The sequence below is a fragment of the Phasianus colchicus genome, chromosome 21 (genome assembly GCF_987193195.1).
Source record: "Phasianus colchicus chromosome 21, bPhaCol1.hap1.1, whole genome shotgun sequence".
In the NCBI taxonomy this organism is placed as follows: Eukaryota; Metazoa; Chordata; class Aves; order Galliformes; family Phasianidae; genus Phasianus; species Phasianus colchicus.
The window spans coordinates 6587183-6598740 of record NC_143456.1 but is presented as its reverse complement, the minus strand read 5'-3'; the positions used below and the strand labels follow the sequence as shown (position 1 = coordinate 6598740).

Below are 11558 nucleotides of genomic sequence, written 5' to 3'. Positions count from 1 at the left end.
CCGTGTCTGCAGCGAGGGCTGCACACGCCTTTCCCGGCTGGACAGGACCTGCTCTCTTCCCAGCCAGAGCCTGGGAGGCAGAGAGAGCAGGAGAGCTGCAGAAATTCATTACCTTCCACATGACAGAGGGATCGGTCGGCACCTACCAGAGCTTGACAAGGCTTCCCTCATTGAAGACAGGAAAGGATCACAAAAATAATTAGAGAGATTCCATCTCAGCCAGCTTATGAAAGCACTGACTTTATACACAACAGATTGGCAACAGCACAAAGATGGATGTGAAAGGCAATGTCAGATCAGAGACAGAAGCTCATCAGAAAATGGCCCAGGGCAGATGTAAGTTTAACAAAAAAAAAAAAGGGGGGGGGGAGGGGGAGAATAAAAACAAGAAAGGAAACGACCCTTCTGGTGATTAAAAAAAGGTAACTCCTGTCTGTGGTACAGTGATATGCCCCCTCCTGCCTGCAGAAAGGATCTCTGGTGGAAACTCATCATCTCCCTGTAGAGATCTGGGTTCAAAAACTTCAATTAGAGACAATCACTCGCTGTGTTTTGCTGCCTTGCACTCGCTCGGCCCGGAGCCAGGCAGCAGCAGGATTTAAGGGGCCTGAGGACAAACATCAGCTGGAGGATGCTCAGCTGGGCTCCTGGGGCTGCAGGAGGCTGTAATTGGAGAGCCCCAGGCAGCACTTGGGGAGCGGCCGTGCTGCACAAGCGAGATGCTGCTCGCCTCGTGTTAGGCCAGCCGTGCAGGGCAGGACCCTTGGAAGAGTGATGAACAGCTCAACAAATGGGCAAAATGCTTGAAGGGGGGGGATGGGAAAGGACTGGCTTGTCTAATTAGAAAAGAGGTTTGCTCTTAGTCACCCAGCACAGCGCCTGGGGCTGTAACTCCAGACGCTGCTGTGCAAAGGCTGACAGCTCTCTCAGACACCGAGCTGTCAGCCTGGGCTTTGTAACCAGAGTTTCCACAGGAAAAAAACACCTCTGTGCTCATCACCAGCGGCAGAGGAGAGCCCTTCTGCACCCAAACACACTTCCAACAGCAAGACCCACCAAACACAGGCGCTTCAGGGCCACAGCAAACCTCGCTGACCCACAAGAGCAGCTCTGGTTCTGGGGAACCATCGTCAGGAGCTCCCAGTTGTGCAGCAGGATCTGGGGAGCAGGTCCAGCAATAGGACAGGCATGGCAGGAGAAGCCTGCAGCTGTATGGCAAGGCTGGATGCCGTCCCTCTCACTGGGATGGTGACTCTTCCACGGCAGCTGAAACACAAAAGGCAAGAACAGATGAGCAATGCAATCTCTGTCCTGTTGTCCCTGTGGTAGCATAAAAAGAAAACCCACCACAGAGCAGAGGCAGGAGGAAATAAAATATCTTGGGGTTTGCACCATCCTTCTCCTCTCCTACTTCTCCCAGCTATTCCAAGCCTGTGTTTGCAGTGGGGTTGAGAAAAAGGTGCAGCAGTGGCCCCATGATAAAGTGGGCACCAGTCCAAGCCAGTCACAAACAGTGTTGGCTGCATGGGAGGAAAGTGCTCTGCAGCCCCAAAGGTGGAGTGCAGCTCCCAGTGCCAGCACTCCCTCCCAGCTCCTGGTCGGTGCTAAAAGTGGCAGTAATACCAAATGTGTCACCAGCTACCAGCTTGTGCTCTCTCTGGAGAGGTTTCCAGGCAGACTGAGCTGCATGGAAGCCCAAAATGAGAACATGGAGCCTGCTTCTGCAGGGCTGCAGGTGGGAGCTTACAGCCCAGCTGCAGAGCCACTCCAGCAGCAGAAGGGGACTGCAGCTTGCAGCCTTCCTGCAAGAACAAAACACTTTTATTCCCACAGCAAACACCCTGCCCCAAGACTCTGCCTTTCCCTGTCCCCTCCATGGCAGCACACATCACGTGAGAGCTCAGCAGGGCCGATTTCACTGTGCTGGGGCAGTCAGCCGGGCCTCCTCCCCTGCAGGGCGTAATTAACCTCCTTGAAGTGGGCTGGGACTGGAATCCCACAGCCCAGTACAGAGGCCATAATCAGACCAACAGAGGAGGAAGAAAGGCCCCCCTCCAGCAGTCTGGGCCAGGCTCCCATCTCACACCCAGGCAACGGAAGGGCAGGTCACGCCATGGGCACGTTTTAACCACGCAAAGATGCTACTTTTGGCCCGAGCAGAGAGGAACCACAAAACCATGGCTATCTTTTCCAAACCGCAAAGGAGAGCCAGCAGCCAAAATGACGCCTCAAATCTCAGCTTCTATTTCAGCAGCAGCAATTAGAGAGCTGCTCTTTTTGGCTACTCATGGACACTCAGCATCTCAGCTCTCCACCAGCTGCAGTTTGGCCAGCCCCCCTATCTGGTAGCATGCAAGTCTGCCTCTCTGCTCCCCCACTGCAGTGGAAGAGGCAGTGTCACAGCCCTGTGTAGCAGAAGGGGAATTTTGATGCACTTCAAGTTATTTCTGCTCATCTACAGCTCTAAATGGACTAGAATAATACATAGTTTATGTGCCAGGGTTACTCGGTACAGCATCACAAGGCATCATGTCTTGCTGGGACCTTACAGCAGGAATCTCAGTAGCAAAGCCCCTACTCACGCTTTACAGCCAGCAGTGTGTTCCCATGGCAGCAGGCTACAGAGGTCACCACGTATGGATGTGTCTCCTCCAGCTGCACAGGCCTCGGTGTTCCTGTTTCCTCATCCTTCCTGCCCAAGCGTCCCCTGGCTCCTTTCCCCCAGGTGCATACCTCACCATCTGCAGAGGGACAGAGCTTGCTGCACATAAAGCTCCTGCAATCCTCACCAGGACGTGGGAGCTTCGGCCTCACCTGCTCCAATAGCCACAGTGAAGGCATCCCCACAAGCTACCACAGTGACCTTCATGGCCCGGAGCCCCACAACCAGGTGGGGCACACGACTGTTGCGACAGGAGTTGGTGCCCAGCTGCCCGTGTTGGTTGCTCCCAAAGGTGTAACACTGGCCAGAAGCTAATGAGAGAAACAACCGTATGTCACCCAAGGATGCACAGAAACCCATTTGCTTTCTAGTATGCTGAGCATCCTGCTCCACAGTGCTCCAAAACTGGGAGCAGGGTGTACTGAGCCTTTCTTAGCCCTTTACCTACAGCAAAGGGAAGCAGGAGAAGGAGGAGGGAGAAAATGCAGTCCCTTCTCAGGGATCTGGGCACGCACCTGTGACTGCAGCTGAGTGTGCTGTACCGATGTCAGCACACACAACTGGCTCTTGGTTCAAGGGGACTGACTGGGCACACATGAACATGGTGGCCTCTTCTACCTGGTCCTCTGGGGAAGGTTCCTCTACTGAGTTGATCCGATCTAGGCCCAGCTTGTTACACCTGCAACATAAAAAGCATGGCTCAGAACTGCCTGAATCCACCATCAAATCCTGCCCTAGCATAACTACACCCCCAGCGATGAGCAGGATCTCACAGAAATGCACCACTAGAGACTCTTGCTCCTGCTTCAATGACAGACAGGAGGGGCCTGGGAAAGCAGCAGGCAGGCTCTGAGCTCTCACAGATCTTCATTTCCCCTACCTGTTGCTCCCACAAGCAAGAATCTGGTTCTTCACTGTGAGGACCATGGAGGAATCGATGCCACAGATGACCCTCTGTGCCTCATGCTCTGGTGGGACTGCTACCTGCTGGGGGGAGTTATGGCACTCCAGGGTACCCAGCCCAAGCCGACCTGGCAGGAGAAACACAAAGCTGCCTCCAAGAACTCATTCTGGGACATGCCACCATGAAAGGCAGCAAAACCCAAAGCGCGGGGACTTGATCTGCAGTGAAGTGGCAGCAACTTGCCCACACCCACCAAACCTGGCACGTCTGGAGAGAACTGCAGACAAGTAGGGCCAGCAAGAGGCATGGAAACAGGCAATGGAAAGCATTAGCCCTGTTCTGCTAAGCAGACATCTCTTACCATTATCCCCTCTGCCCCAGGCAAACACCTCCCGTTCATTGGAAACTGCCAAGACATGAGATGCACCACAGGCCACCTGCACCATCTCGTAGCCCAGCAGGGCCTCCACAATCTTGGGCTGGCAGGGGAAGAGCAGCAGCCGTTAGCCGAGACCTCCCAGCCAGCCCGCCTGCTCCCATCCCTCCCACCCTGCCCCCCCAGCACAGCACAGCACTGGCAGCATCCCAGTTTTCATCCAACACAAACACCAGAGAATTTTTTGTTCTGAACAGTCTTCAAAGGTTTTTCTTTTTTTTTTTTTTTTTTTTTTAAAGAGTCTACGTGCACGCAGCACAAAAGATAATGCAAACATCTCTAGGGCGGAAGAAAGCAGCCAGCATGATGGTTTGGAGAGCTGAAAGGTTGGGATTTGCCCCCCTGCCCATTGGGGGAGTGCCAGGGGCGGTTAACGCACGCTCTGAGCAGGCAGGGGCTTGGTGCAGGATGCATTTGGCTCCTCTCACACAGAGGAGCTGTGAGCCACCAGCTACATATTCGTTAGGGGTGTGGAGAGACCAGGATCTCCACATTTCGCCCAGCCCCTGCTGTGACCTGCTGTTAAATCTGACACCTCGCCACATCGAGCCTCAATCTCATTATCTTCTTCAAGTGAAAAGCGCTGTTTGCTGGGATTTGACTGCAACTCCCAGTTGGTGTCCCCAGCAATAAACACTGAGCTGCTCTGGACAGAGCAGGCACAAATAAGCCAGCTGACCACAGAAACAAATGGCACCAGTCCCTAGGCTCGGCTGGCAGCCATTGGCTGCTGTCACATCCGAGGGCAGGAGAGGAAGAAGCTGGAAAGGAGCAACGGGCTCTCAGCCCCACTGCTCCAAGCCAATCGGAAGCACACAGCTCTTCTTTAAATACTGGCTCTTTTGAAAAATAACTTTTCTCAGTGAACCCCGGCAGCTGCAGGCCAAGAGTGAAGCAGGCAGGTGTGTGATTGGAGGCAGGCTCCAAGCTGGGAGCCTGCCAACAGCAACCACAAGGCAGCTCTTGACTTCCCCCACACTCAAAGGGATCATTGTGTAATGGGGGGGGAGAAGAGAAAGAGAGAGGCAGGTTGGGCCTTTTAAAACCTGCAGTGATAGGGAGAGGAGGGGGAAGGGGGTCAGATGCCAGAGCACGCCTGGGATGCACACCCCTGGAGTTGGGATGAGCTGCCTCACGTGGTGGTTAAAGCACAATCCAACCTCTAACTCTGGGGGAGCAGCATGCCCAGCACCCTCACAACAAACCTGGCTTACATCCGTGAAGTTTCCGTGCCCTAAACAGCCGTTACTGCCACTGCCAAAAGTCATGATTATCCCCCTGTCTGGAAAGGCAGAAAGAAGTCGTGTTACTGACACACGTGACGGCACACGAGGCACACACAGCCTGCAGGACTGGCCATGGATCTCAGGACAGGCTCTGCCTGGACCCACTGGGACTCATAACTTGCTGGGGGGGCCCCCTCAGGGCCTTCAACAAACTTCCAGAGAGCAGCAGCCTCGATGCACCACAACGCCTCACCAAACAAACATCAGATGATAATAGGAAAGCGCTGTGATAACATTATGGCAGCTGTGTATGCAGGAGCTGCAAACTCCACAGTCTGTCGAGGTGCTAAATACATAGGGTGTTCAGCAAAGCAGCCATCCAGCAGAGCAGAGGCAGGAAATGCCATGCAGAGGAAGGACAAACAAACACCTAAGAAGTTTGCCATCTGCATATCTGTCATTTACTGCCCTGACCTCCAGCAGAAGAGCAAACAGGGCTCCCAAAGGACCACTGGAAGAGCTTTGCTCCCCAGGCACAACCTTGGGCTTGTGTACATACTCTGCTCCCAGCCAGCTTCTGGCCCATTCTCCAAGGTCTTCAGACCCTGCCTTCCTGCAGCAGAGGCCGATCAGCCCTGCAGGAGCTCATAGGCGCCCATTCATGCTGCCTTCTTGCTGCAGTGCCAGTCACCATTAATCACTGCTCATGTCACACTCACAGAGTATGTGACAGAAAAAGGCTGAATCTCCCAAGCACTCCTTGCACTGCAGGCCCCACTGTGCAAGCCAGTTCTGACTTCAAGTGACACCACTGCTAGCAGGACAAGAAACAGAAGGTGTCTGTCTATGCCTTGCCCATACCAGACTGATCTTTGTGACCCAGCTGACCAGCACAACATCATGTTTGCAAGCCACAGAGGTCTTCACTTCATCCCAGCCCAGTGCATCTCTTGGGTTCCTCTCTGAACAGGTATCCCAGGCTGTCACACTGTGACACTGCCACAACTTCTCCAAGTGAAAGCCCAAGGTAGCCGCTCACCTGTGAGGCAGGCAGTGAAGAGATCCCCACAGGACACATGTTTGATGGTCACACCAGACTGGCCCTCCAGAAAGCGGGACACAAACTGAGGCTGCAGCTGCTCAGTGGCTCCTGGCAGAGAAGGGCCTCCTGCAGTGCCCATCGGGGGAGCCTGGAGGAGAGATACCTACCAGCTCCTGTGCCTCAGTGCAGCAAGGGCTGTGTGCGAGAACCAAGATAAACACCTTCCCACAGCTGCCTATCCTACGTTCCCCATTACTCACCTCCCACATGATGAGCCTCCCTGATTTGGTGACCCCAGCCTTCTGTGTTCTACCAGCAGACACCTGCACCACTTCGGTGTTCAGCATGGGCAGACGGAGCGGGGTGGTGATCCCACTGCCCCACGTGTAGATGGACGACAGGGGAGGAGGGATGCCTGTCCTGGCCGAGCCACCTCGAACACCTGTGGGTCAAACAGAAATCAGAGTGGATTCCTAACTTTCCTCCCACAGAAAGATAAAGCCAGCAGCCAGCTGGGTGCCAGCACAGCTGCTGGGCTGCCAGCAGGGTCAGGCTAGCTCAGAGCACCAGCCCAAGGCTGGCACAGGACTGCTGGGGAGCTCAGTGCCAGGGCTGAGGAAACACATGGAAAGAGCCCCTTGTATTTTATCCCAGAACTGAGGGGAGCAGCATTACAACAACTCTAGCTAATTGTTAACCAATGCCAGCTGCACTGCCCTGCTCAGAGAGGTTCTCCCTCAGCACCCTCCTCAGCTCGTTCCCAGCCTTTACAGTAGAAAATGCAGAAACTTGATTCACAAGGGTCAAAACCTCAAAGAGGCAGCTGGAGAAAGACTGCTGCTTGGTCCCCAGATCTGAGGTTCCTATGGGCTCCTCCAGTGCTCATGGAAGGCAATATTTCTCAACTTCTCTCCAAACACCTCTCCAACTCCTTGACAACCAAGGGAGAGGGTCCTTCCAAATAGGAGTTGTGTTAAGGCCCTGTGCCAGCACTCACCCCTGGGTCTGGCACTGCTCACTCGTCCCCCTGTCCGGCTGTGTGTCACTGTTTGCACTGGAGCCAAGGGCTTTTCAGGCCTGCCAAACCAAAATCCAGTCCTTAATGTCAGCTCAGCCCAGAGATTCTGCAGAGTATTGTATCACAGAACCAGGCAGAGCTACAGCATAAGCCACAGCTGACCAACTCACAGAACTGCTTTTGGGAGATGTTTTAAACCACCTGAGAAAGAGAAGTTGGTGTCAATTTTCTTCCCCCTGAGCTCACAACTCTCCATTTGCAGTTACTGCTGCCCACACCTGCTGCAGCCACAAGCCACAGGGCCAGGCTTAGCTTGTAGCAGCTGCACATTTGGTAACCCAGCATAGGGTCAGCACTCTATTTGGAGTTTACAACGTAGACAGTGAGCTGGTCTGACGTGTTGTGAGCTGTGGCAGTCCCTCCCAAGGGAGACAAGTGGGGCAGTATCACTTGCCTCCTCATTTTAACACTTCCTACATCAGTGTAGAGGTTCAGAAGGGGGCGAATGCAGATGGACTGGGCCATAATCTCATTCAGCTGAGGCCGCTTGGAAGGATCCAGGTTCAGCATGCTAAGGATGAGCTGGCGCAGGTCAGGGCTGTATCTATCTGATATTGGGGCAAACGTCCCGCTCATGATCTTCAATACTAAGGCAGGAAGATTCTGAACAGAAAACAAAAGAGAGATATACAGTGGCTGGGAAATCAGAAACAAGAGACCAAGGGGCAAAATGTCTTCAGTGCTGCCATCTGCTTTCACACCTTTAGGCTCAGAGAGAATGATCCAAACATGTATTTTCACTTCTGAAAGAGACCATAGTTTTCTGCACTACATGTAAACTCTGTCTTCTCTTACCGCAGCTTCAAAAGCCCTCTTGAGGCTGGTAAGTTCATAGAGCACACAGCCCAAAGCCCAGATATCACTCTTCTGGTTGTAAGGCTTCCCTTCACAGAGCTCTGGGGAGATGTAGCATGGAGTTCCCACAACCTAGATGAGATAGATAAATCTACCATGAAGCCGTGAAAGGTAAGAAAGAGGAAAGAGAAAGGCTCAGTTTACAGCTCAGAGCACTACCAACCAAAGCTTAGGGGAACTGTGTGTTTAGCTGGCAATCTCAGTAAAAACCATGATGATTTGCGTTTCTGGAGGCCTCAGTAACAAAGCAGCACCATGTTACACAGATGTAGCCTACTGTATGCCACCTCAAACCTTGCTGCCCACAGTAGCTTTCCAGAGACTTTCATGGAGCCAAGACCAGTGTTTCCAGCCTGCTGCCATGGTGGTAAGTAGCTCCCCTGCAAAGCTGGGCCACCCACCGTGTAGGCTTTACTCTTGCTGCTCAAGATTTTGGAAATGCCAAAGTCTCCAATCTTGACAATCATGCGATGCTTGTCCAAGAGGATGTTCTGAGTCTTCAGGTCACGGTGCAGGATCTGCTTGGTATGCACATGGTGAAGAGCCAGGAGGATCTGCACGAAGAAGTGTAGGATGGTGTCCTCATCCAACAAGGAGTTACAGCGTTTATGAATAAACTCTGCCAGCGTGCCCCCTGCGAAGAACGACAAAGGGATATCAGCAAGGGTGGCTGCACAGGGCAGCACAATCTCAGCTTAAAAATAAAGGGATTTAGCTGCAGCATCTTAACAAGACAAGTGCATGGGAAAAAGCATGTCATGGTGGGACACAAAGCATGTCCTCCAGTGCTCCTGAGACTATGCAAAGAACAATGGCAGCACAGTTGGTGGGATGAAGAAACAGTGAGAGAGAAGTTGCTGTTGACATATTGTCAAAAGCAGCAGGAAAAAGGAACGCTAAAATTACAGCTCCTGGAGCCCTGTCAGGACACAAACCTTGATGGCAGAACAAGATAAGCCTGTTCTGTAGAAGAGAATTCTTGCAGTCCGAGAGGCCACATGGCACTGAGAGGCCCCTGTCAAGAAGGGTAGGTCTAAATGCAGGTCTCCTGAGAAACTTTTAACAAACCCTCATGCAAATGTTGAGTTAATCTTAAACTCCATAGCAAATCTCATAGAAATTGCACCTTCCCACGCAGAGCTGTGGGACTGACAGTGTGGCCATGAGCTGACAAACAAGTGAAACCTAAACCAAGGGTGGATGGTAGCAGGTGTGTCAGAAATCTTTTCATTTCTGTTTGGAGTAGGCACAAGGCATAAAACACAGAATGGCTGGGATTGGCGGGGCCCTCTGGAGATCATCAGGTCCATTCTCCTGCTCAAGCAGGGCCACCTAGAAACAACTGTCCAGATGCCTTTGAGTATCTCCAGGGAAAGAGGCTCCATCACCTCTCTGGGTTACCTGCGCCAATGCTCAGCCACTTGGTTCATGGCCGACTTGGTGCCCACCAGGACCCACAGAAGCTTTTCTGCAAAAAAAAATATAATTGCCAGATCTGCTCAAGAAAGCCTTATTTTGAATCTCAGAGCACAACATGAAGCCAAAGCAGCCTGATCCATGAAGAGATGAATGCCTGGCATCCCCTGGACCTGCTGAGGAACCACTGCCAGGCGTGAGGGCTGCACGGGGCCCACCTGGAGCATACTCCATGGCAATCATGAGAGCCTTGTCCTCCAGGAAGTTCTCATAGTACTCGATGACGTTGGGGTGGCTGAGCAGCTTGAGGACCTGGCACTCGTTCTGCGCCGCCAGCCGCTCGTCCTTGCTCATCTGCTCCACGGGGATCTGCTTCAGGATGACCAGCTTCTGGTCGGCCTTGCGCAGACACAGGTGCACGATGCTGCAGAGACAGGGCCTCAGTGGGGAGGGACGGGGCCTGGTCACCAGCCCTGGGTGACGCACAGCCCCCGTCTCTCCATGTCACTACGGTAACAGGGCCTGTTACCATCCCAGAGTAGGGTAGCATGCACCTCCCTCCTGCCGTCACCACGGCAACAGCCGAGGCCAGGCCCCCACCCCAGGGTGTCACACAGCGGCTGACCCTCGCGCTGCCATGGCAACAAGGCCCAGGCACCCCGTCGCCATGGTAACAGGGCCTGCGCCTCTCACTCCGGGGTGCCACAGTCCCGGCGCTGCTCTCCCCATCCCAGAGTAGCAAGGCCCCCCCCCATCCGCCAGGCCCGGTGCTCTCTGGGGCCGCCCTCACCCGAAGGCCCCTCTCCCCACCACCCGGATCCGCTCGTATTTCTCCATCTCTCCCCCTTCTAGGCCCGGGCTCCTCCCGTCTCCATGGAGACGCTTCCGGGTTCCGCTACGGTGGCCGCGAGCGGACAAAACACCTCATACCGCATCCGCCCTCCTTCCCCAAAGTGTTTTGCAGGATCTGCGGCCCCTCTTCAGCCCCACCTTAAAGGCGAGGGGAATTAATCTGTAACCCGCAGCCCTGCGGCGAACGCAGCGAGCGAGCTGCGGGGGCCACGGCCGGAGCTGAGAGCAGGGTACCACGGCTGTGTGCGGACAGCAGGGGGGTGCCCACCCCGGGGCTCTCCGGTCAGCTCTTTGGCTGTGAGCAGGAGCGAAGCCCGAGCCCTGGCTCCGTTCCCAGCTTCTCCCCACATTCCTGGGATGATTGGGGACAATGGGAGGCGGGCGCTGCCCTGGGGGGGGCCTCCCCGAGGCCGAAACCCCGCGCGGGGTCAGCCACGAACGGGAAGGGGTGGGCGGAGCGCCCTCAGCTCCGTACCCGCAGCGAAGCACGGCCGTGCAGCCCCGAGTGGGGCAGCTATAGGGCCGCGCATGGGGGGCGGCTGCTCCAGGGCGGGGGACGGGGACAGCGCTGCCACCCCCGGGCCGTGCCACGGGGCCATGCTGCCACCTAGTGACACCGAGCTCTGCTCGTGGGGGCACCCAGGGCACGCACACCGCGCCCGGGACACGAGCAGAGCCCACGTCAGCTGCACGTTGCACGTCTGCAGTCAGCATCCCAGTCTGACACGTGGTGTGGGTGTGTGCAACGCCCAGCGCATACACACAGGTGTGTAATGCCCACCACAAACCACGCAATAGCGTTCCATACGCCCACGAGCAACATCCAGCATGCACGCACGCTTTAAAACCCTACGTGCAATGCCCGGTTTGCACGCATACTCGCGCAATGCCCCGCACAGACGCCGCAAACACCTTCAGCACGCACATAAGCAATGCTCAGCATGCACACCTAACGCTTAAACACTGCGTGTCCCCCTTGCCTTGCACACGCGTGCGCCGCACCCGCTTGCCCAGATAGCGCGCAATCCCCACGCGCATGCGCAGCGCTGCGGGGTGGGCGTGTCTGCAAACGAAGCTCCGCCCCCTT

General features: G+C 54.8%; 1 protein-coding gene across 4 annotated transcripts; it reads right to left on the bottom strand.

The window, feature by feature from the left end:
- Positions 1 to 375: 375 nt before the first annotated feature.
- NEK8 (NIMA related kinase 8) lies at positions 376 to 11543 on the bottom strand. 4 transcript variants are annotated; one of them, XM_031591678.2, is made up of 15 exons: positions 10410 to 10733; positions 9838 to 10043; positions 8605 to 8837; positions 8144 to 8275; positions 7743 to 7951; positions 7268 to 7347; positions 6531 to 6712; positions 6268 to 6418; positions 5208 to 5284; positions 3928 to 4045; positions 3543 to 3693; positions 3178 to 3341; positions 2815 to 2973; positions 2583 to 2741; positions 376 to 1266 (listed from the first exon to the last, which is right to left on the bottom strand). In XM_031591678.2, the coding sequence occupies exons 1-15, from the start codon at positions 10454 to 10456 to the stop codon at positions 1238 to 1240; spliced, it is 2097 nt and encodes a 698-aa protein (XP_031447538.2). In that variant the 5' UTR covers positions 10457 to 10733; the 3' UTR covers positions 376 to 1237. The 4 variants fall into 4 exon arrangements, with proteins under 4 accessions (XP_031447538.2, XP_089978864.1, XP_089978863.1 ...); XM_090122738.1 differs by lacking the exon at positions 10410 to 10733 and adding an exon at positions 11452 to 11543 and having other exon boundaries at positions 377 to 1266; XM_090122737.1 differs by lacking the exon at positions 10410 to 10733 and adding an exon at positions 11421 to 11504 and having other exon boundaries at positions 377 to 1266.
- Between the last annotated feature and the right edge of the window lie 15 nt (positions 11544 to 11558).

What these genes read in the sequence shown, in the direction of transcription:
- NEK8 (XM_031591678.2), bottom strand. Translation starts at nt 10,456, where the DNA reads ATGGAGAAATACGAGCGGATCCGGGTGGTGGGGAGAGGGGCCTTCGG. An exon ending in GGAAGTGTTAAAATGAGGAG is followed by an intron (nt 7,348 to 7,742) that starts GCAAGTGATACT and finishes TTGGTTTGGCAG; the next exon opens with GCCTGAAAAGCCCTTGGCTC. An exon ending in CACACTGCTGGCTGTAAAGC is followed by an intron (nt 1,267 to 2,582) that starts GTGAGTAGGGGC and finishes TTTGTGTTTCAG; the next exon opens with CTGCCGTGGAAGAGTCACCA.